This window comes from Myotis nattereri (assembly GCF_964212035.1).
Source record: "Myotis nattereri genome assembly, chromosome: 3".
Lineage (NCBI taxonomy): Eukaryota > Metazoa > Chordata > Mammalia > Chiroptera > Vespertilionidae > Myotis > Myotis nattereri.
In genome coordinates, this window is record NC_138077.1 from 102,455,142 (window position 1) to 102,480,462 (window position 25,321).

Below are 25,321 nucleotides of genomic sequence, written 5' to 3' on the forward strand. Positions count from 1 at the left end.
GGTTATAATGTTCTTTATTATCCATAAATGAGTGAGATCATGTGGTATTTTTCTTTCACTGACTGGCTTATTTCACTTAGCATAATGCTCTTCAATTCCATTCATGCTGCTGCAAATGGTAAGAATTCCTTCTTTTTTATAGCAGCGTAGGATTCCATTGTGTAGATGTACCATAGTTTTCTACTCCACTCATCTGCTGATGGGCATTTAGGCTGTTTCCAAATCTTAGCTATTGTAAATTGTGCTGCTAGAACATAGGTGTGCATATATCCTTTCTGATTGGTGTTTCTGTTTTCTTGGGATATATTCCTAGAAGTGGTATTCCTGGGTCAAATGGGAGTTCCATTTTTAAATTTTTGAGGAAAGTGCCATACTGTTTTCCACAATGGCTGCACCAGTCTGCATTCCCACCAACAGTGAAGAAGGGTTCCTTTTTCTCCACATCCTCTCCAGCACTTGTCATTTGTTGATTTGTTGATGATAGCCATTCTGACAGGTGTGAGGTGGTACCTCATAGTTGTTTTGATTTGCATCTCTCCGATGATGAGTGACTTTGAGCATGTTTTCATGTGTCTCTTGGCATTATGAATGTCCTTATTCAAAAAGTGTCTATTTAGGTCCTTTGCCCATTTTTTGATTGGATTGTTTATCTTCCTTTTGTTAAGTTGTATGAGTTCCCTGTAAATGTTGGAGATTAAACCCTTATCAGAGTAACATTGGCAAATATGTTCTGCCATGCAGTGGCTTTCATTGTTTTGTTGATGGTTTCTTTGGCTGTGCAGAACTGTTTTGTTTTGATGTAGTCCCATTTGTTTCTTTTCTCCTTAGTCTCCATTGCCCTAGGATCTGCGTCTGTAAAGGTATTGCTACGACATATGTCTGCAATTTTGCTGCCTATGGAGTCTTGTAGGGTTTTTATGGTTTCCTATCTTACATTCAAGTCTTTTAGCCATTTTGAGTTTGTTTTTGTGTATGGTGTAAGTCGGTGATCTAGTTTAATTTTTTTGCATGTATCTGACCATATTTTGCAACATCATTTATGAAGGAGACTGTTTTGATACCATTGTACGCTCTTGCCTCGTTTGTCAAGTATTGAGTATAATGGTTTGGGTCAATTTCTGGGTTCTCTATTGTTCCTTTGGTCTATATGTCTGTTACTGTGCCAGTTCCAGGCAGTTTTGAGAACTGTGGCTTGGTAATATAGCTTGATGTCTGGTATTGTGATCCCTCCAACTTTGTTCTTCTTTCTCAGGATAACTGTGGATAGTCGGGGTCATTTTTATTCCAGATGAATATTTGGAGAGTTTGTTCTAGATCTTTGAAATATGCCATTGCTATTTTAATAGGTATTGCATTGAATCTGTAGATTGCTTTAGGTAGTATGGACATTTTAATGATGTTGATTCTACCAATCCATGAACATGGTATTTTCTTCCATTTGTTTATGTCTTCCTCTGTCTCTTTTTTTCAATGTCCTATAGTTTTCCGAGTACAGGTCTTTTACATCAGTAGTTAAGTTTATTCCTAGGTATCTTAATTTTTTGGTGCAATGGTAAATGGGTTTTATTTTTTCATTTCTCTTTCTGTGAGTTCATTATTGGTGTATAAAAAGGCCATAGATTTCTGGGTGTTAATTTTGTATACTGCTACATTGCCAAATTCATTTATTAGGTCTAGTAATTTTTTGATAGAGTCTTTGGGGTTTTCTGTGTACAGTATCATGTCATCTGTGAATAAGGACAGTTATACTTCTTCTTTTCCAATTTGGAGGCCTCTTATTTCTTCTTTTGTCTGATCGCTATGGCTAGTCCTTCTAGTACTATGTCGAACAGGAGTGATGAAAGTGGGCATCCTTTTCTTGTTCCTATTCTTAGGGGAAATGGGTTTAGTTTTTGCCTATTGAGTATGATGTTTGCTGTAGGTTTGTCATATATGGCTTTTATTATGTTGATATATGATCCCTTTATTCCCACTTTACTGAGAGTTTTTATCAAGAAAGGGTGTTGGATTTTGTCAAATGCTTTTTCTGTATCAATTTATATGATTATGTGATTTTTATCTCTCAGTTTGTTTATGTGATGTGTCACATTTATTGATTTGCGGATATTGTGCTATCTTTGCATCCCCACAATAAATCCCACTTGGTCATGATGTATGATATTTCTAATGCATTGCTGAATCTGATTTGCTAGAATTTTTTTGAGGATTTTAGCATCTATGTTCATCAAGGATATTGGCCTGTAGTTCTCTTTTTTTGTGGTGTCTTTACCTGGTTTTGGTATTAGGGTGATGCTGGCTTCATAGAAAGAGCTTGGAAGTGTGCCTTCCTCTTGAATTTTTTGGAATAGTCTGAGAAGGATTGGCTTTAGTTCTTCTTTGAATGTTCGGTAATACTCCCCTGTGAAGACATCTGGTCCAGGGCTTTTGTTTGCTGGAAGCTTTTTGATTACTGTTCAGTTTCATCAGTAGTTATTGGCTTATTCAGGTTTTTTTATTCTTCCTGGTTAAGTTTAGGAAGCTTGTGTTTTTCTAGGAATGTGTCCCATTTCATCGAGGTTGTCCAGTTTATTGGAGTAGAGTTGTTCGTAGTATTTTTTGACAATCCTTTGTATATCAGTAGGGTCAGTTGTTACTTCACCTCTTTCATTTCTGATTTTGTTTATTTGGGTCCTCTCTCTTTGTTTCTTGGTGGTCCTTGCTAGAGGTTCATCAATCTTGTTAATCCTTTCAAAGAACCAGCTCTTGGTTTCATTGATCTTTTGTATTGTTTTTTTGGTCTCTATGTTGTTTATTTCTGTTCTGATCTTTATTATTTCCTTCCTTCTGGATACTGTGGGCTTTTCTTGTTGCTTTGTTTCTAACTCTTTGAGTTGTAGTGTTAGATCATTTATTGCCAGTTTTTCTTGTGTTTTGAGGTAGGCCTGTAGAGCTATGAACTTCTCTCTCAGGACTGCTTTCATTGTGTCCCATAGATTTTGGATTGTTGTGTTTTCATTGTCATTTGTTTACAGGATGCTTTTTATTTCTTCTTTGATCTCTCTGGTAACCCATTCATTGCTTAATGGCATGCTATTTAGCCTCCAACTGTTTGTGTTTTTTTTTTCAATGTTTTTAATGTAGTTGATTGCTAATTTTATGCCATTGTGATCTGAGAAGATTCTTGTTACCATTTCTGTTCTCCTGAATTTGAAGAGATTTTGCCTGTGTCCTAATGTATGGTCTATCTTTGAAAATGTCCCATGTGCACTGGAGAAGAATGTATATTCTGTAGCTTTGGGGTGAAATATTCTGAAGATGTCAATTAAGTCCATCTGTTCTAGTGAGTCATTTCGGATTGCTGTTTCTTTGCTGATTTTTTGTTTAGAGGTTTTATCCAGTGGTGTTAGTGGGGTATTAAAGTCCCCTACTATGACTGTATTGCTCTCAATCTCTCCCTGGATATCCTCCAGATGTTTGTTTTTTTTTTATGTATTTGGGTGCTCCTGTATTGTGTGAGTATGTGTTTACCAGAGTTATGTCTTCTTGTTGGATTGTTCCCTTTAGTATTATGAAATGCCCTTCCTATCTCTTTTTATGTCCTTCACTTTGAGATTTAATTTGTCATATAGAAGTAATGCTACCCCAGGTTTTTTTCATTTCCATTCGTTTGAAAAACCTTTTTCCAGTCCTTCACCATCAGTCCGTGTGATTTTTTTTTTCCTGAGGTGCGTTTCCTGTAGACAGCAGGTAAATGGTTCATGTTTTCTTATTCACTGCGCCACCCTATGTCTTTTGATTGGGGCATTTATTCTATTTACGTTTAAAGTTATTATTGATAGGTACTTGTTTGTCGCCATTTTTATTCTTTATGCCTGTGTTCCTTCTTTGCTTCCTATTCTTTTTACAGCAGACTCTTTAGCATTTCTTGCATTGCTGGTTTGGTGGTAATAAACTCCCTTAGTTCTTTTTTGTCCGTGAAGCTCCTGATTTCACCCTCAATTTTAAATGATAACCTTGCTGGTTGAGTATTCTTGGATTCAGTCCCTTGCTTTGCATGACTTTGTAAACGTCCTTCTATTCCCTTCTGGCCTGATGTTTTTCTGTTGAGAAATCAGTTGCTAGTCTGATGGGGGATCTTTTGTAGCTAACTTTCTGTCTCTCTCTGGCCGCTTTTAAGATCCTTACTTTGTCATTGGTGTTTGCAATTTAATTATAATGTGCCTTGCTGTTTGTCTTTTGGGGTTCATTTTGATTGGGACTCTGAGCTTCTTGGACTTGTGTGAGTTTTTTCTTCCCTATATCAGGGAAGTTTTCTGTTACTATTTCTTCAAACAATTTTTCTATTCCTTACTCAGTTTTCTCTCCTTCTGGGACCCCTATTATGCAGATGTTGTTTCGTTTTGTGTTGTCCCAAAGTTCCTTTCCAGCCGTGGGCAAACTACGGCCCGCAGGCCGGATCCGGCCCGTTTGAAATGAGTAAAACTATTGAAAAAAAAGACCGTACCCTTTTATGTAATGATGTTTACTTTGAATTTATATTAGTTCACACAAACACTCCATCCATGCTTTTGTTCCGGCCCTCCGGTCCAGTTTAAGAACCATTGTGGCCCTCAAGTCAAAAAGTTTGCCCACCCCTGCCTTAGACTCTTCTCTTGTTTTTTACGTTTTTTTTTCCTAAATGCTGCTCTGCTTGTGTATTTTTTCCTGCCTTGTCTTCTATTTCATTGGTGTGGTCCTCTGCTTCTTCTAGTCTACTGTTGATGCTTTCTATTGAGTTCTTTATTTCAGTGATGTCATTTTTCAGTTCTTCTTGGTTCTTCCTCATTTTCTCTTGATTCTTACACATATTGTTGGATTTGTCTTCCAACCTTTTCAGTGACCTTGTGACCATATCTCTGAATTCTTTCTCTGATATATTGCCTGCCTCCATTTCATTTACTTCTTTTTCTGGTGATGCCTCCTTTTAGTTCGTATGCGGGTTGTTTCTTTGTCTCCCCATGATCTCTCCTCTCCGGGTGTCTGGTTTGTGTAGCTCTCTCTCTCCTGCGTTGACTTAAAGGCACAAAATACAACACAACAAGGCACAACACTGAAGTTACTGGACACAAATGTATTCACAATACTAATAACCCCAAATAAAGGTGACCACCAGAGAAAAGAGAATTAGGGGATGAAATTTTTTTTTAAAAAAAAGTGCAAAAATTATATTGAGAAAAGGAAAAAAGAGTAAGAGAGAAAATAAAGAGAATAAAAAAGAAGGGGAAAAAAACTTCATATGGGGAGAAAACTCCAATAGAACAACAACTAATCCAAAAAAATGCAAACAACTAACACCCAGATTTGAATGCAATCTACAAAGAACAACTAATAACAAGTGAGGAGAGTTAGAACAGAAGCAAAAAGAAGAGAAACAATCACAGAAACAAACAAAAATACCAGTATAATCAACAATCAAACAACAACAATAGGACAGAGAGAACAAAGGGCAAAACAAAATAAAACAAAAAACATAACAAACAAAAATAAGGGAAGGGAAAAAAATTTGATAAGAAAGAGAACAGAGAAGTGTTTATGGACTTGGAGCAGGGGATCAGAAATTAGATATATAAGTAGGATGAATTTTTTAACGGGGTAAATAGAAGGAATAGGGAAAATCTAAAGCAGGAATAAGGTAAGAGAAATGGGACAAGAAAAGGGGGAAGTGAGGAAGAGAGTTTTGGCATAAAGGTAAAGTTAAGATAGAGTCAAATAATGCTAAAGGAAAAATGAAAATAGAATGTAGAACACTAATTCCAAAATAAAATAAAGAGAAAATAAAATGATACTTTAAAATGTAAAATAATTGTAGTAATAATACTGATTAAAAATAAAAATATAATTAAAAAGGTAAAATCAAGTGAGAAAAAAAGAAAATATGTTTAGTTTCTTGAGTAAAAGATAAAAAAAATGTGCAGTATTGAAGGTCATTCCCTTGCTCTACTGTTCTGTTTGGCATGCCTGTTTCCTGTTATGTAGTCTGGACACTATTGAAGTTCCCTGTGTTCCACTGTTCCTCTGTGTCATATGCCACAGTCCTGTTTCCAAGCGGGCGGTATTTCTTTGTTTCTCAGCCTTGCCTATAGTTGTATTTATACAGGAGTTAATTTGGGGAGTTAACTCCTTGTTAGCAGTTTTCTGTATTGACTTCTGGGGCTATAAGTCTTCTCTACCCATTATTTAGATTTTGTTTTCTCTGCTGCACTTAATACTGGTTTCGGGGAATGGACTGCCCCAGAGCTGGTTTTCTGATTGTTTCTCCCCGCTCTGATCCCCTGGTACCACAAAAACAATTTTCCCCTGCAGTCTGAGATTGTTTTTAATTGGGTGATCCTATATACTGGGCTTAGTAATCAAAAGCAAGGATTTAAAGAGAAAAAAGAGCCAGAATAAGTGTGCGAACTTGCGACTTTTTCGCCCTGGCACTGCACATGACTCTGTGCTCTTCTCTGCGCACATCTTTTTCCCCTGGCATTGCGCAGCCGGTTTACTGGTAAAGCTTCAGGCTGCCTTTTTTTGCCCAGCAAGTTATGGGTTGATTTCTAGAGTTCCCTTCTGCCAGCAGCCCTGTGGACCCCCTTCCACATTCGCGGACTACACTGGCCCCAACAGCTGTGGATTTTGTGGGGCACAGATTTCTCTGAACCTCTAGATCCCGCTACGCGCATTTCTCCCTCCAGTCTGGATTGCAGACCTCACCTTTCTCTGGCCGAAATCTGACCTTTCCGTGAGAAGATGCAGAGCTTGTCTGCGTCTGCATATTCTCACTGCTTAAGACTCAGTGCTCGTGGATTTGCAGCTGGTCCCTGGGTGTTGTGGTTGTAGGGTCTTGGGAGGTATCCGATTCTTCCCGGTTGAAGGTACTCTCTCTTTAAGATGCTGCGGTCTCTGCGGCTGAGCTGGTCACTCTGGGAGAGATTTCAGCAGCAGCGGAGGCTGCCCGGTCAGGGGAGCTCGGTTCAGCAGTCCCCAACAGTCCCTTGGAATATAGCTGTCCCTCACTCACAAATAGACAGTCCCTGTAAGTCCACACACTCTCATTTCGTTCTCTTACTCACACACTATCTTGCAGCCTGCCTTCCTGTCGGCAGCCATCTTTCTCTCCCTCAAAATGTTTCTTACATACTGTTGTATTACTTGGGCTGCAAAAATGCTGGTTGTGGGTTACATGTGGCCTGTGGGCCGCGAGTTTGACATGCTTGTTCTAGATATAAAAACTTGTTTGAGCATTTTTTTTTTTACTTTATGTGAAATATCTTATTATTTGAAAGTAAAAGGAAACATTTCAAGGAAAGCTTGCACTCTGCATATCAAGAAATTATGAAGCAGTGTACCTGGTGTCCTTATAATGCTTTGGTAGCATTCCAGACTATAATTTAATATTCTGTTGAATTCTGGGACAAGCCCAAATCATTTGTAGTGTTATTAGGAAGAATTTTAGGCACCTTTTTTTTTTTTAATTTCTTAGATCTCCTGTCCAGATTGGATATTGTGAATTTTCATGAGTGCCTCCCACCTCCATCTTAAATTGGAAATAAATCATGTTGGAATTTTGCAGTAGAAAATACTAATGCAAAGGGGACTAGGAAGCAATGCAAGATATTGAGATATCATAGGTGTACATAGTAGTCAGAGGAGAGATTCTCTGAAGTTTTTGTGTCAAGGCAAACATGACCATCTATTTAAGGCTGTTGCCCCATTTGAAATTAGTCATATTCTTTCTTCATGACCATTAAATTCTTTTGAGCTTTTTAAAACAGGAAAAAAAAAATATCTGCCTACCAGAATGAGATGTAAATACCACAATTGGGCTATCAAAGTATGGGTCAAAAGATAAGAGGGATTTAGGTAGGTAATTTTAACACAGAAAGTAATGCTACATACTGGCTTAAATTTTAGAGAACTTGGCATAACACATTGGAATGAGTATTAAGTATTAAGAATGACTCTTCACAAATTTGGCATCAATGTATCCCCTCCCCCAGAGAACTTAAATAATTTGTAAGGATTGCCTAGAAAGTGAGAAAAATGTTGAGGTTCTGTCCTAGAGCCCTGGTCTTGTTTCTATTGCTTGGCCAGCCTAAAAGTGATTTAAAGCACAAGTGATAAGCAGATCCAAGTCTAGTGCTGTCATTCCTGCTGAGGGTAAGACACAACAAGCAGAGCAGGTTTCTGTTAATTGAACACTGGTATTTTCCCCATGCGCCATATTGGTCAAGTAACTGCAGATAGAAAAACACATGCAGTGAAAGTTAAATCTCTTTTTACATCAAGATTTCTAGTGTGTAAAACTTTTTCAGAGATTCACCAAAAATCCAGGTTAATCTTACAAATGAGATGCTACAGTTGTGTGAAATTACTTGCAACTGATTAGATGCAATTTGGTTTGCATTCTGTTAGACATGCAGTATAGGATGACTTGTCTATTTTATGAATTTTCTTTAATTTCATAATTTTAGGCCAAAATGATAGTCATGGTCTTTGAACTTTTTGTTGACTAATATAGAATGTTAACTTTAATTTTTTTCACAATCCATGTTGAAAACAGTAAAATTGATGACAAAAATTATTTTCCTTATTTATCAATGCTAACATTATAATTTTAGCAGCTTTTATTAAAAACAGAACAAGGCCATTTAGAGCTGAACTGTAGTAGCTAAAATTTAAATATAAAATTAAATAGTATTAAAATTTTGTTTCTTTGTTGCACTGGACACGTTTTAAATGCTCAGTGGTAGTCACATGTGACCAGTAGCTACTGTGTTGGACAGGTAATAGTGTAGATAATAGTACATTCCCATTATCACAGAAGGTTGTGTTGGGCATCACTGTTTTAGAGAGCTGTGTTCAGTAGTGGGAAGATTGGAAAAGTAGGAACATCTTAAGAACTGACTAAGGGCAGAGGAGAATGGGAGAGAGGAGTGGGAAACAGTTTACATTGTTTAGGTCATCTTCCTTTTAAGGATTCCTTTGACATGATACCCTATTGTGCTATTTATCTTTTCACTTTCTAAAAAAAAAAAAATTAGATGGATAAACCATACATCCTCAAGTCTTCTAGTTAGTTCTGCTATGAAGATGCCTTTACTAATTTTTATCTATTCCAGAGTCTAGATATTGATTTTTATTTGTTTAACCAATATTTGTTGATTGCCAAGTATGTATCAGGCACTTGACTTTGTTAGGCTATTAAAAAACACAAGGAGTCTCAGTTTACATAGGGGGAAAACAGACAGTAAATAATAAATAAATAATGTCAGGTAATAGTAAGTTCATGGAGAACATTAGAACAGGGTAAAGGGACAAGGGTGACTGGGATGCTGTTGTAGGTCAGGCATGGGATATGGTATTTTAGATACAGGGCGAGTCAGGGAGTGTCTCTTGGATGAGGTCACATTTCATAGAGATACCTGAGTGCAGTGAAGGAGTGAGCCTTGTGGATGTCTAGGAAAGTGCATCTCAGGCTAGGGCCTAAAGGCAAGAATGGTTTTGGCTCAGAAGATGAATAGCAAGGGCACAACCATGATTGAAGCAGAGTGACTGAGGGTGAGGATGGTAGTATTCTCATTTCCAATCTCCTGCTCACCATCCCTGTGTTCATATGTGCCTTTGTCTCTTTAAGGGCATTCCCATCCTTCTGGTGGCCCAGTGTTTTTTTTCTTTTTTACAGCTCTACTTAATTTCCCAAAATATCAATTAGTTTGCAGTTCTATCAGCTTTCATGTGCATTTTTTCCCGTATGGTTGTCTCCTGCCCTGATACATATCCTATGTAATAAAAGCCTAATATGCAAATCAATTGAACGGCGGAATGACCGTTTGCTATGTTGTGCACTGACCACCAGGGGGCAGACGCTCAACGCAGGAGCTGCCCCCAGGCCAGCTAAGGTGGGTGCCAATGGGGGGGCCTCCGGATCACTCTGCCAGTCACCCTACAGATTGGCCCTGATCACTGCCAGGCCTAGGGACCCATCCTGTGTACAAATTTTGTGCACTGGGCCTCTAGTTCTTTCTTTTTTTTTTTTTTTTTAAATATGTATTTTATTGATTTTTTACAGAGAGGAAGGGAGAGGGATAGAGAGTTAGAAACATCGATGAGAGAGAAGCATCGATCAGCTGCCTCCTGCACGCCCTCTACTGGGGACGTGCCCGCAACCAAGGTACATGCCCTTGACCAGAATCGAACCGGGGACCCTTTAGTCTGCAGGCCGACGCTCTATCCACTGAGCCAAACCGGTTAGGGCAAGTTCTTAATATAACTCTTCTCAAACTCTTGTTCAGCACTTTAACTCCTAACTTTCAAAACAGAGTTCTTTCTACTAATATCACTCCCCTGCCTAGAAATTTTTGCTGGTTGTAATTATAAATTTGGCTTATTAAACAAGAAAAGTATTTTCCTTAGGTTTAGCCCTATGAAAAAAAGGAAAACAGTGGAAAAACTTCCTTTTTCTTTTAAAATAAAAATCTTTATATATGTAGTTCAACTAGATTATGGGCTAAATTGGCTTTTGTGAACTAATGTAGATGTCTCATTGCCATTGAATATACTATTTTCATTGAGAAATGAATTATGAATTTAATAATTGCATACATTTGAAGTATAATTTATTGGTAAGTCGATGACTGCTTATCTTTTGGAGGTAGCAAAGAAGTGTTTGGTAGTTAAAGTTTTACTCAAATTTTAATTCTTTGGAAAGTGAAAGATTTATTAGGGTGAATATTATGTTTTGCTGTATATATTGCTGACTTTGTGTGAAAATGTTTTAATTTGAGCAGTCTTGAAAATTGGAGATTACTGTTTATAGGCTTTTGTAATATGTGATTTTTTTACAGTGTTATTCAGTTAACACTATCTTGCTTGTGCACCTGAATTGAGTTCACACTACTGGAGGGGAGGGGTAGTTAAAATAAAGTTTAGTGTTTTACCACGGTCCTCCTTTGGCACAGATAAAAATATTCATAATGCTTTGGTATTTGGCGGGAACTGTTACAAAGACTAAATTGTTATATTTACTTTTGCCAATTAGAAATAGTTTAGAGCCAAGCTTATTCCCTGTGCTTTTTTGTATGTTAGCATATAAGAAAATCACGGAGGGCTAGTTTTTTATTGTGAAATTGGTAGTTCATTACATGTTTTATGAAAGTTGTCCTACTAAATTCAGAAAAAGAAGAAATTTAGGTTTAACCATTCAATTAAAAGAATATATTTTATTAGTATCTAGTCTTACATGAGTAGGTTATAACGGTCTTCTTTCAGGGTTGCTGTATTATTCTAAAATATCCTATGGAAAGAAGCAGCTTTGTTAAATAATGAAAATATAATGAAGACAATTACTGTAGTTATATTGAAACTACAAATAATAAGTAAACCTTCTTTATTGCTTAAAGGAAGATGCCCAGGTTTTCAGTTGAAGGCCAATAGTTTGTGGTCAACCAGCCTTTCTAGCATTGACGATTACTATTGCTTATTTCTTCCTTTGCTCAGACTCAATACTTCTGACATCAGCTGTGTGAGTTTTCCCCACAGATGACCAATTCTCCAACATTAGCTGGGTGTCCTACAATTCAATTTAATTCTGAGACTGTGTACCTGAAGTTAGGATCAGCTGCCACAGGTTAAGGGCCCAATCCCACAGACTGCCATCACTTTAGGAGTCATTCACAGGTTCCCACACTGCTGTTTGACTTGGCTACAAATTGGGGGTTCTCACAACCTCTCCTCAAGTTTGATAACTTGCTAGATTGGCTCACAGAACTCAGGGAAACACCATGTTTACTGGTTTATTATATAATAAAGGATATGATTAAAGCCTTGGTCGGCAAACTGCAGCTGGCGAGCCACATGTGGCTCTTTGGCCCCTTGAGTGTGGCTCTTCCTAAACCTTAGGAGTACCCTAATTAAGTTAATAACAATGTACCTACCTGTATAGTTTAAGTTTAAAAATTTGGCTCTCAAAAGAAATTTCAATCGTTGTACTGTTGATATTTGGCTGTTGACTAATGAGTTTGCCGACCACTGTGATACAGATGTGATACAGATGAACAGTCGGTGAAGAGGTACATAAGGCAAAGTCTGAAAGGGTCCAAGGCGCACAAGCTTCTGGTTTGTGGAGTTGGGGTGCTCCACCCTCCCAACATGTGGATATGCTCCCCAATCCCAAAGCCTCTGAACCCTGTATTTAGTGATTTTTCTGAGGCTTCATCAGGGAGGCTTGATTGGTTATTGACTTAATCTTCAGGCCTTCTCTCTTCCCTGAGGGTGGCCAAAGTTCCAAGCTTTTTATCTTGGCTTGGTCTTTCTGATAACCTGTGCCCATCCTGAAGCTGTACAGGAGCCCACCAAGAGTCACCTCACTGGAACAAAGATGCTCCTGTCACCCAGGAAATTCAAAGGGATTTAGGGGCTCTGTGTTAGGAACCAGGGTCAAAGACTAAATAGAATAAAAAGTTGCTTCTAAGCATCTTTTCCACATACCTTGCTCTTCTAATGGATTGTTTACTGTGTATGTGGTTTTATAACACTATGCATTGGTAATTTAGAAATTAATTCCTTTCAAATATTGGAAGAATCTTTACATTATAAAACAAATTGAAATTGTTAACATCACTTGATTTCATCCTATATAATAAAAGGGTAATATGCAAATCGACTGAAAGGTGGAATGACCAGTCACTATGATGCACACTGACCACCAAGAGCAGACGCTCAATGCAGGAGCTGCCCCCTGGTGGTCATTGTGCTCCCACAGGGGGAGCACCGCTCAGCCAGAAGCCAGGCTCATGGCTGGAGAGCACAGTGGTGGTGGTGGTGGGAGCCTCTCCCGCCTCCAAGCCATTGCTAAGGATGTCTGACTGACAGCTTAGGCCCGCTCCCCCAGAGGCTCCCGGACTGCAAGAGGGCACAGGCTGGGCTGAGGGACCCTCCTGAATGCATGAATTTCATGCATCGGGCCTCTAGTCAGAAAAGATTTAAAGTACTGGGAAGATATTAAGTTCAAAATTAAGTTCAAAAAGTTCCAACTTTGCTTGAAAATTCCATATTAATCATTGGCAACAAATACTGTTAATTTGTTCTCTTCCAAGTGACAGACTCACTCGGTTTACTTTTGAGAAAATGTCTGTCAAATACTGAAGTCTGAATACTTAGAGTCTGTAGTTTGTTGGTGTTCTTTCAAGTAAAAGTAGTGTTCCATGAAAAAGTCAGCCTTTCAGCCTGTCGCCCAGGCATTGCATTGGTGTTTGCTCTCAGCAGCCACATGCTCTGCATACACAGCATAAGTACTTCCGATTTCATCATACAGTATCAATGAACATGTAAGTCAGTGTTTCAGATTTAGTAAAAATTTCCCCTTTTTATCAAGTACTTAAGAGAAACTAGACTTTTTCTTTTTGAATAGTTAGTGTGTGTAGTTGTGAGTAGTACAATGAATTGCGCACACACTTGGTTCTACTGCCTTGATTTCTGCTAAGATGCAGCAATTTTAGGCACTATTGTTTTTGCATCATTAGTGCAAATGTGACCACACTAGAATAGGAAAGTAATATGTTAGTATTGTCATGAGAATATTTTTTACTTAAGGAATCCCCTTTTCTAATAGGGTAAGGGGATCCCCAAGGATCCATGGACCACACTTGGAGAACTTCCAGTATAGAGGAGAGAACACTTGATTTAATAGTTAGAAGACTTAAATAGAAGCCTGTCTGCATTCTTTATTCTATAATGTTATACTTCATTTTTATAACCTCGGTTATCTCATTTATGAAATAGGGTTAAAAACATCTTACTTTGTTATTTGCTTATTTGGTGTTTGAGTTACAATAGATAAATTATGAAATGCTCAGTATAAGTTGTTGCTATTTCTAATTTAGTTTTCTGCTCTAGCCATTTTGGTTTACTTGTCAGTCATGAAACAGTAAACCCTCCTCATCATTTCAGAGAAATTTAAAACAGGAGTTTGATTCTTCAGAAATCACTGGAGGAACTGCAGCTCAGCCAGCTGATAGGATTCCCAACCCTTGCAGTCTGGCTAGCCAGAGAAGCTGCTCCCTCTGCCACAGTCAGGATTGTAGTGGATCAGAAGGCTGCCTCTGGGACTGCTGAGTTCAAGGACATACCTCTGTAACTGTGGCCCAGGGAACAGGCAGCCAGGATTAGGTAGCTGCCACTGAGCTATGCCTGGACATTGGGATTCAGAGTTTGGTTGCCACTTCTCTATTGCTGACATCCCTTCAACGGAAACTGGACACTGGAATGCTCTATGGAACAACCATATCTATCTGTTCAATCATATTGGAAACCACAGCCAAAAGCTGTAGGATAATGGTCTCCCCCCTCACTCTGCCTTCCAAATCTCATGTTCATGCATCCAGTTGGGAGAACCTAAATTTTACCCAGAACTTGAACCACAAGTAGATTGGGAAAATAGGTTTGTTTGTTTCAGTCTTTCCAGCTTTCATAGTTGAAGATAGCACACTCGAAGGATGAAAGAATGGAGTCTGTGGGCTAATTGATTGTATCCCCAAAACCTGTCTTTCTGCTTCTTTGTTCTTTTCAAATTATTTCCTTTACTTCCATTATTCTCTCTTTGCTCACCCAAGTTATAGTCATTACTTAATGGGCAGGATTTAATGACTCATTATTTATTTAAAATATGTTTTTTATTTTAGAGAGAGAAAGGGAGAGTGAAGGATAGAAACATCAATGATGAGAGAGAATCACTGATTGACTGCCTCCTGCATGCCCCACACTAGGGATCAAGCCCACAACCCTGGCATGTGCCCTAACTGGGAATCAAACTGGTGATGTCCTGGTTCATGGGTTAATGCTTAACCACTGAGCCACTCTAGCTGGGCAGTGACTCATTTTAATAGGGCATTTTATGCCCCTCTATTCCTACCTTTTTCTTCATCATTTTTTATACTGGACTGGATGGTAACACCCAGGTAGGTAACATCCACCTACAGCTCTGGTCTAGTGAACTTGGGTTTTGTAAGCCAGACTGAGGAAACCTTTAGCCTGCTGGTATATGCAGGCATATGCCATATTTCAGTTACCCTAACTACTATAACTTGTTCCATATTTCACTTGGAATTTTTTTTTGGCTCCTACTTAATACGTTTTTGTGAGACTTATTACTAGTATACTAAGGACATTAAAATAACCCCTTCCATAGCTAACTATTACTTCTAATATTTGTGTAAGCTACTGTTTGGAGAAAAAAAGTATAGATAACAATCAATGTAGGCTTTTGAAACTGTCAGTATACATTATTTCTTTCTCATTAATTGTGGAATATTCTTCTCTAGTATCTGTATACAACCCTTTAGCCAGATGATAAAATGCAGTTACCTTATTTCCAATGCCCTACCCCTTTTTGTTTGTTTCTCTCTTGTTAAATTCCAGGGTTACAGAGACAAAAAATAATTTTAACATGTCTCAAATATAAATAAAAAATGAATACAAAACTTGTTCAAAATATCAATAAGCGTAATTCCAACCACGCAAAGGTAATAACAGCTATACTCCTTTCTCTTACTCACCATATTGTTTTGTAATCTCCTACTTAGCAACATGCTGAGCCTCCTATCATTGTTTAAATGATAATGGGAGTATTTTTGGCATCTTTTGGGTTAAGGAAATTAACCAGTTTACATTGGCAAATTAGATTAAAAAGTGTTTGTTTGTTTTTCTGAAGATGATAATTATAGCCTTTTTTTGGGTAAAGAATACTTATAGCTATCAAGATAATTTTCTTTTGCTAGAAAAGAAAATAGTGTCATTTATTTGTATTTTCTTGTTGTGAAATAAAATCTTTTTGTTAAATTTAAAGGACTGCATGTTTATTAAGTACTTCAGAGGGTAGAGTGCTTAATATAGAAAGTAAAAGATCCTTACACTTCCTCCTCTGTTAACTGTCCTCCCCAAAATTAACCACTTTTAACAGTTTGGTACATACTTTCAGACTTTTAAAAATGTATATGGTCAGTTTCTGAAACCTAATTTTAGAGAGCTCCATTATTAATTGTTATACTATGATAGATAATAGCTAGGTTGTAAGGCTACACTGTAGTGTGTGTGCATTTGGGTTAACTTCAAAAAGCATAAATGTAGATGCTTAGTTGATTTCGATTTTTGTTGGTAAAGAAACTTATTAGCTTTTAATCAGACACTTTGTAGTAAATATTGAGATTCCTTTGCAATGAAAAATATTTATGCTCTTATTGTTTTAGGTATATCTTAGAGAAGAACATTAAATTTTGAAGTAAAGTAATTTATAATTGGTTTGCATTCTCTTCAGAGAGGCTCTTACACAGAATTAAGTTGGTGCTGACTTTGGTTTGAAAGGGTAATTGCGTATAACTCCATGATAAGAATTATCTTTCGTTTTGTTTGACTTTTAATTTTGAGTAAGATAGTTTTGCTTTTCAGATGTGATTGATCTCACTGGAGATGATAAAGATGATCTTCAGAGAGCAATTGCCTTGAGTTTGGCGGAATCAAACAGGGCATTCAGGGAGACTGGAATAACTGATGAGGAGCAAGCCATTAGCAGGTAAAAACCATAATGTGTATAAAGTAGATATAAGTACTATTTATAATAGACATAATAATTGGCTTAATTTCAAGAGGCACAAAGATACACTTTGTTATTCTAAATAAACTCTTAATATACTTCAGCATTGTTTTTATATGTTATGTAACTAAAATTTTCATATTCTAGTTCCATTTGAATATGAAGCTTAGATTTTAGGATTTGAAGTGGCATTATGGGGCATATGTTTAGGTGTATAGTTTAATATTCCTTTGATTTTTCTTTTCTTCTGCTAATCTCTTTTACATTCTCCAATTTAATTTATAATTATTTATAGCTAGAGTCAGCAAACTTTTGTTTTTGTAAAGGCCTATAGTACCAGTAAATATTTTAGGCTTTGTTAGCCATATAGTTTCTGTCAAAATCACTTCACTCTGGTGGTGTAGTGCAAAAGCAGCCATAGATCATACATAATTTAGTGACTGTGTCTGTGTTTCAATAAATCTTGGTCTTATCAAAACAGGCTACCAACTGGATTTGGCTCTTGGTCCATAGTTTGCCAGTCTCGCGTCTATATAATATGATGGCATAAGGTTTATTTTTTGTGTTTTTTTTTTGTTTGTTTTGTTTTTGTATTTTTTTAAGGAATTGGCAAGATCCCAAGGAATGTGATAGAATGCCTCTTTTGTTTTAAATAGCTAAAACTTTTTAGTTTTAAACAATTTGATACACCAAAGAATCAAATAAGTAAATTTGATTTTTTTAAAATCACAAAACAGTGATAATTTTTTAAAAAGTATTTAAATTATCACTAACTATAATCTCAACAACTCTTTGGAGGTGTTGGTAACTTACTGAGGAGGAAATTTATCTTTTAAGAGGCTAACTGATTTCTTAAAAGTTCACAGCTAAGATGGGTCTTATGACTCCAGCATTCTTTTTCCCTACAACAGAGGTTGGTAGCTAAATATATCAGCTTTCTCAGGTAATTTCCCTTGGCATTATATCAATAGTTACTTCTTTTAAGTACTCTGAAATTACTGTATAGTAGGAGATTCTCAAAATACTATGTTTATGCTATGCACATAATTTTTTAGTGATACTTTTAAATGTCTTTAAATATTACTTAAGAAACTATCTTGTAAGACATTATATTAACATGGAAAGAGTTAATTAAAATTCATTATCCTTTTTAGTGTGGCTAATATAACTTATTGTCAGTAATTTTAAATGAAAACCAAAAGTGCATAGGCTATCTTTAGATATTTTATTTAGGCTTATTTTGTGAAGGATTTGGAGAAATTATAAAATTAGTTTTTATCTTAAGAAAATAGTTTAAAATAATTATCTTGAGTAATTATACAACTTGACCGTATTTAAGCTTTGATAAGAAATGTTTAAACATGAAATACATGAGTTGTATTTCATATTTAAGGGGAATGATGATCTATTATGTGAACAAGAGGTTGTAAGATATTGGCAGTTTTATGTCACGTATTTTCTATTTTTTTTAACATATAAAAAATGATTTTATCTGAAAATATCCAAATATGAACACACTAGGTATTTTCTAATTTTAAAATAATATGTACTAATTATATAGTAAAAAGTAAAAATAAAGATAGGGGATTAAGACTATTCCTAATCTGTTATTAAGTTCAATCTATATATTGTTCTAGATACTCATTCTTTTCCAAGGGAAAAAATTTCTTAAGATAATTTTTTTTGTATTATTGGTTTTTTAAATTTTAATGTACTTTTAAAATAGTAAATATTTTGTTAATATTTATATTGTGGGTAACATTACAGAGATTTGGAATAGTGTAATTTTATATAAAATTATACTCTGTAGAAACAAAAAGTCATTAATTTACTGTTGCAAAGTGTAATTTTTTCTTGGTATATATAGATTTTATAATTTACAGTTTTAAAATGTTAAATGTAAAATGTGCAGTTAATAAGCATGTATATAAATCACATTGTGTTAGAAAAAAGGGAAGGTAAGAGTTCTAGCTAAACTTTTGGCAGAGATATATTTGTTCCTCTGGGTTTTTTAAGGCTAGGACTTAAGTTCAAAAGGGAAAATGATGCGTTTTAATGGAAAAAAAAAGTCATGCTTAAAAGTAAATTTAACTGTTTGTTCATTACCCAAGTTCAGATGACAAAATGTTGCCAAATTAAATCCTAGAATCATTTGACTATGTTTCTGTTTTCATAGACATACAGGGTGGGGTAAAAGTAAGTTTACAATTGTTCATATGGAAAAAAATATAATAATTAATAAATAATACAAGATAAACTTGTTTCCCATACTCACAACTGTAAACCTACTTTTGCCCCACCTTGTACCCTAATATGAGTTCACATATTTGAAATACTACGTTATTATATACAATTAGATGAGATGAAGTCTGTCTTTTTACATCTTACAATCTTGTGTTTAGTAACTCATGAATTTTATGGTATGATCTCTTAAGTTAAACATTTTTATTTTTTATTTATTTTTTAAGAAATGTATGTGATATTTACATATATCAGATATGTCTAAATATATAATTATACATATCAACAATTGTGTTATATATGTCACTTATGAATCTATGCTTGCAAACAATATTAAAGTGTACTACTTAATATAATTACTTCTTACTTTAGTGAAAACTAAAGTAAGTGAAAGAAGTAACCCAAAAGAATAAGTTTGGAACACTGAAAGTCACCTTCTGACATGATGAATTTACTTGTGTGTATAAACTTGACCTTTAGTTATAATACACTTTAGAATGTGGGAAAAAGAAGTCTCAGGCCATTGTCTATGTATGGTGGGGAGCTTATTCCCCTCATTAAATGGTTATGCCAAGGGATGACATACTCACAATAAGGGTAAAATGAGAATCATCTCCCCCTTCAAAGCCCATACAGCACTACAAAGTTAGTTGCCTTGGCTCTGAGGATGTAGGTAATTGGACTTGCCCCTGAGGAGTTGTATTATGGTTTTGAAGCTGAAATCTGTGTCACTTTAATGGTCCAGTAAATCTTAACTTGGGAATTTAGTTTTAAAATGTGTTGGATTTGTGTTGTCTATAATTTCTGGCAGGATCAAAAATACATTCTATATTTAAGAAGGTGTCTTCAACTTTAGCCTCAAAGAACCCCCTTCAGTAACTCTATAAGCACCACCAGTCAAATTTACCAAGCATACTTGGGAAAAAGTTACTGTGAGAATCAGAAAAAATTATAGGCAGCAAAAATGTACCCATTTCTTTAGACGTTGTTTGTGATTGATGGAATTATGCTTAGATTTTATTGGGGAAAGTTGCTCAGAGTATGACACTCTTATTTATTTTTTACCATTTTTTTCTTTGTTTTTAGCATTGACACTAATACAGACATGCCCCATTTTTCCTTCATTTCCTTTCTTCTGGCCATCACCACACTGTTTCCTGTGTTCATGGGTTATGCATATACTACAGGCCCAGTGCACAAAATTTGTGCACGGGGAGGGGGTGTTCCTCAGCCCAGCCTGCACCCTCTCCAATCTGGGAACCCTCTCACAATCCAGTACTGCTGGCACCCAACTGCTCACCTGCTTGCCTTCCTGATTTCCCCTAACTGCTTCTGCCTGCCAGCCTGATCACCCCCTGACCGCTCCCCTGCCAGCCTGATCGATGCCTAACAGTTCCCCTGCAGGCCCGATCGCCCCTAACTGCCCTCCCCTGCCAGCCTGGTCACGCCTAACTGCCCTCCCCTGCTGGCCCAGTTGCCCCCAACTGCCCTCCCTTGCAGGCTTGGTCTCCCCAAGTTACCCTTCCCCGTTGGCCTGATCGCTCCCCACTAACCACCCCCCCTGCAGGCCTGGTCCCCCCTAATTGCTCTCCCCTGCAGGCCTGGTTGCTCCCAACTGCCTTCCCTGCAGGGCTGGTCCCCCCGAACTGTTCTCCCCTGCAGGCCTGGGTCCCCCCAACTGTCCCCCCCTGCAGGCCTGGTCCCTCCTAACTGCCCTCCCTTGCAGGCCTGATCACCCACAACTGCCCTCCCCTGCCAGCCATCTTGTGTCCACATGTGGGTGGCCATCTTGTGTGTTGTAGTGATGGTCAATTTGCATATTGCCGCTTTATTAGATAGGATGTCCTGTGGCTAAGCTTTTAAAGGAAATGCTTGAAAATATGACCTAACACATTTGAAAAAGAATTGAAATATCTTTTGGAAATGAAAATTAAAATATTAAAAAAAATACAACACAGGTTTAATAACAGATTAGAAATAGCTAGACTGGAAGATATATAAGAAGAAAGTATCCAACCTGTAACAGTCAGCTAAAAAGATGAGAAAAAGTTGCAAGATATGGAAAATAAACTGAATAGGTCTAATGTACATTAATTAATATTGTAGGAGAGGAGAGAGTGGGTCAGAGACAAAATTTAAAGATGTGGTCACTGAGAATTTTTTAGAAGTGAAGAGAAAACCTGTTATTTCATAAAGCCCAACAAATCCCAATCATGAAAAGGAAAAGAAACCAGTAAATTCATTATAATGAATGTCCAGAGCACTTAAGATTGAGAAAATCTTAAAAGTACTTAGAGAAAAAGGTGGAATTATCCTAAAAATAGTGACAGTGAAAGTGACAAATGACACAAATTGACACAGACATATGAAAATAATAAAATAATGTCTAGTGAATGGAAATACAGCTGCCAGAATCCTGTATGGGTGAGACAGTGTGGGGTGGTCTCACCATGGGATTGCTCTTTGTGATGAGGGCTCCAGAGGCAGTTCTGAAAGGCAGGGGTTGTTCCTGTCTCTCCTATTCCCATGTCTCCCACACCTAGATGCAGGTGCTTGGGCTGCCTCCATTACTACAAAATCAGTGCATCCCATTCCTGTGGTTATAAGTTCTTCTTTTTTCTAATAACTTACTAATTGCACCCCACCTTTCATTCAGAAAGCCAGGTACAAAAGGAACAAAGGCATTTTTATAAAATTACAGGGGACAGTTATGCCTCTGATTTTGGCCAATATTGGCCACCTTATAGGAACTGGATGATTTGTGTTGTCTATAGTTCCTGGCAGAATCAAAAATCCAGGTGTCTCAACTGAATTTAAGTTTGGAAGCCACCTGGAAGGTTTACCAACCAGGACACCATAGAGTTGTCATTAGGGGAATGAAAAAAGCATCATGTCCAGGAATTGTTAGGGTGGAATTCTGAATTTTTAAAATAGACTTCTATAACTCTCACCCTCTTCATCCTGGTTACGACTTAGGAAGCAGCTGTGAGGGGGAACTGCCTTAAGAAGGTGTGTGGAACAGGATAAGTGAGAGAGGCAATTACAAATTTTTTAAGATTGATTTGTGAGGATACTTTTAAGGCTCAACAATACCACATGCCCATGGATGGTAGGGAGTATGGAAGATCCATCAAATATTTTCACTGTCATTCTATTTTTGAGTGATTTTTATGATAAAAGGTACACCAGTACAGATTATAAATGGTTTATAAAAGTTGAAAATATGAAACATTAGTTTCAAGGGCCACAAGGTGTGGCCAGAGTTGGCTGAACAGACATGAACAGCAATAATCTAACTAGAAAAAGTGTCAAAAACTCGAGGTACCACTGATAGTCTTAAGACAAGTCAGAGGGAGTGGAGGGGGAAGTGATCAAATGTCCAATTTGGTCAGTCTGCCAAAAGTGGGAGTCACAACTCACCGTGAGAGAAACAGATCAACTTTTGGCAGGAGTTTTATGTCTGACATAGTGGTAGGCTCGGTGTCAGAAACAGAGTCCCTTAATTTGTACTAATTACGATTGTGGACATGTTGCCATGTTGGGTATGATGATAGATTGCAGCAGTGGTGACTGGGTGGTGCAGGCTCTATCACAATGGCTGAAATTAAAAAAGATTGATAATACCAAGTGTTGGTGAACATGGACAGCAAACATGTCAATCCTGCCGCGAGTTTGACATGCTGGAAGAACTGTCATACACTGTTGGTAGAAATGTGTAATGATATAACCACTTTGGAAAACTGGGAATTTCTAATGAATTTCAGAATATACAATGCTAGGACTTAGCATTTGCACTCTTAGGTATAGTCCCTTGAGAAAGGAATGCATAGTAGCTTTATTGGTAATAAAAACTGTAAAAAAAAAACCCCACAAGTATTCATAAGAGCAGAATAGGAAACAGTGGTGGATGTTCACTCAGTGGAATTCTGAACAACATAATGGAAAACATTTTTCTGGTCCTTGAAAGAATGTGCAGGAATCGCCAAAGCAACATGTTGAGTGAAAGAAACTTGACATAGAAGAATAATTGCCATCTAATTTAGAAGTCAGAATGGTGACTCTGGGAGATGGAGGAGACACTGCTGGCTAAAAAGGGCATGAGAGAATATTCTGGAATAATGGAAATTTCTATATCCTGATCTGAGTGTTAGTCACATGGTTATGCACATATGTAAAAAAATGTCACTGATAAACATATTTAAGATTTTTATGTCTTTATTATCTCAATAAACTATTCTTACCAAGAAAAAAAGTATTTAGCTATGTTAATTGCGTATCAATATACAGAAATTAGATTTCTACATATAAGAATGAATGAGAAGGTGAAATTTTAAAAAGCTTTCATCTATAACACAAAACTATTAAGGACTAGGAATAAGTTTAATAAAAATGTGCAAGAATTACCAAAAAGAATATTATATTAGAGGCCCAGTGCACAAATTCGTGCACGGGTGGGGTCCGGCCTGCCTGCCCCAATGGGGGCCAGTCGGGGCTGAGCTGGTGTGGGAGAGGGGCCATAGGTGATTGGCCAGCAGGGCTGGCCGGGGAGAGGGGCCGTGGGAGATTGTGGGGGCCAGTTGGCCACTGCAGTGCACGTCGTAGTGACTGGTCATTCTGGTTGTTCTGTCATTCCGTCCTTCCGGTCACTTGGCTTTTATATATATATGGAGATGTCATTGAGACAGATTAATGAGTAATATCTCCTTAAGTTGACTTAGATTTAGTGTGATCCCAATAAAAATACCAATGATTTTTTTTTTTAAGGAAATGAACATGATGATTTCTCCCTCCCTCTTATCTCCCTCCCTTCCCCCCTCCCTCCTTTTTTTTTTTTTTTAGTGTACAGCTTAAATGAAATGCCTATTTCCTCAAAGTGGACTTAGATGATCTAAATGGGTTGTTTTCAACATTACTGCTATAATGCAATTTAAATAACAATATGAAAAAAAGAAAACAAGCAAAAATAATGACCCACAATCAGTACCACGAATTTTTAATGGGAAGATGAACATTTACCATAAGTCGATGCTTTAAACATTCATTGTGATATGTGGAAGAGAAGACACAGCATCTTTTTATCTGTTTGTATTACTGGTTGCCATGGTCATGACCAGTGGTGGGAAGATAAGAAAGCCTGTGAAGTGTAGTGGGGGTTGGGTTTTGATTTCTGGCTCTAGGGGTTGCCTTTTGTCATGTTACATTTTGGTCTAGCTATTTCTGAGCTATTTGAAATTTGCAAATTTGTTTTGTTGTTGTGTTTTGTCTACCCTCTCCCTCCCTTCTGTCTCTACTGGCAACCATAATACTTGGAATGCAGCTGTTGCATACTTTACACTTTAAAGCCTGTGTAGTACCACTGGCTTTACTTTGTGAGTCTAGGAATTTGGTGTTATAGAAAGTTTATGTTTGATATGCCAGTACTGGATTAGAGAAAGGAATACAAGTTTGGGAATAGAGTAGTCTTTGGGTTACAGGTTGGGCTTTTGCTTTGTTTTTATATCTTAGGCAACTTTGAGAAGCAATGGGCATGTATCTCTTGAGCCCAAATCAGTTATAACAGTTTGTATCTAATTTTATTCTGTAATGAAAGGTATATAGGAATGCTGGGGAGATGGTATCTTTCCCTTCCAACTTTCTCTGTGGAGTAATAATACAAATAGCACAGGCAAAGCTGCTTTTGCCTAGAAAGTACATTTGAGGCAGTACATTCCCCCAAGTCCTGTCAGGAGAGAGAGTAGGCAAAGGAACTAAAAAGCTTTCATTATCTAATTACATTAAGGTAGTATTTACATTACACTATTTGTATGAACACATACAAATGAAGAGGTGTATTTTTTTGGTGGAAGATGGGCAGCAGAGGAGGGTGAGGGAATTGCTATATGGAAACAGTAAAAAACAAAAACCTCCCTGGGTTTTAATAATCTTAACCAGATGTGGAATAAGAAGAATAGCATTATCTCAGTGCAGTCTAGATGTAAACTTGGGTTGGGTTGTTGACACTTATGGGGAACATGAAACCTAATTTTACTCAGTCTGGTCTTGAGGCTGAATCTCATTTTTTAATTTTGTGACATATATGGATTTTAATTTTTTGTGGATTAGGTGTATTTTTTAGATATTAGGTATTCTCAAGTTTCCAATAAGTAATGTCTGTGTAACTCATTGCCTAGTCATTATGATAGATGTGATCTGGCCTGTTGGCATTATCAAGAAGGGATCGTTTCTTACTAGTATTTTATTGTAATTAGTCGTTAAAAATGTATAATGGTAGAGGCTCACCCATTAGATTTAGGATTGAGTGTAATGCTCCTAGACTTTTTGCTAGCTTATGCTTTAAAAATAAACTCTAGGATCCTCTCTTTAAGTGGTTATTGTACATATCAACAAGGACACGTACAGTTGCTAGGTGTCTCCCCATCGCTTATATGTGACCCCTGGTGCTAATTTCTTCTTTCCTGTGTGAGGTATTGCTGCGAGTTTTCCCAGAACTCA

At 37.1% G+C, this 25,321-nt stretch overlaps 1 protein-coding gene across 2 annotated transcripts in view; it reads left to right on the forward strand.

Moving 5' to 3' along the window:
* Positions 1 to 25,321, forward strand: part of USP25 (ubiquitin specific peptidase 25) — a 181,650-nt gene that overhangs the window by 40,994 nt on the left and 115,335 nt on the right. For both annotated transcript variants that reach the window (XM_081087424.1, XM_081087423.1), the window contains exon 4: positions 16,444 to 16,567. In XM_081087424.1, the coding sequence (XP_080943550.1) occupies positions 16,444 to 16,567 (124 nt within the window). The remainder of the gene's footprint in view (positions 1 to 16,443; positions 16,568 to 25,321) is intronic.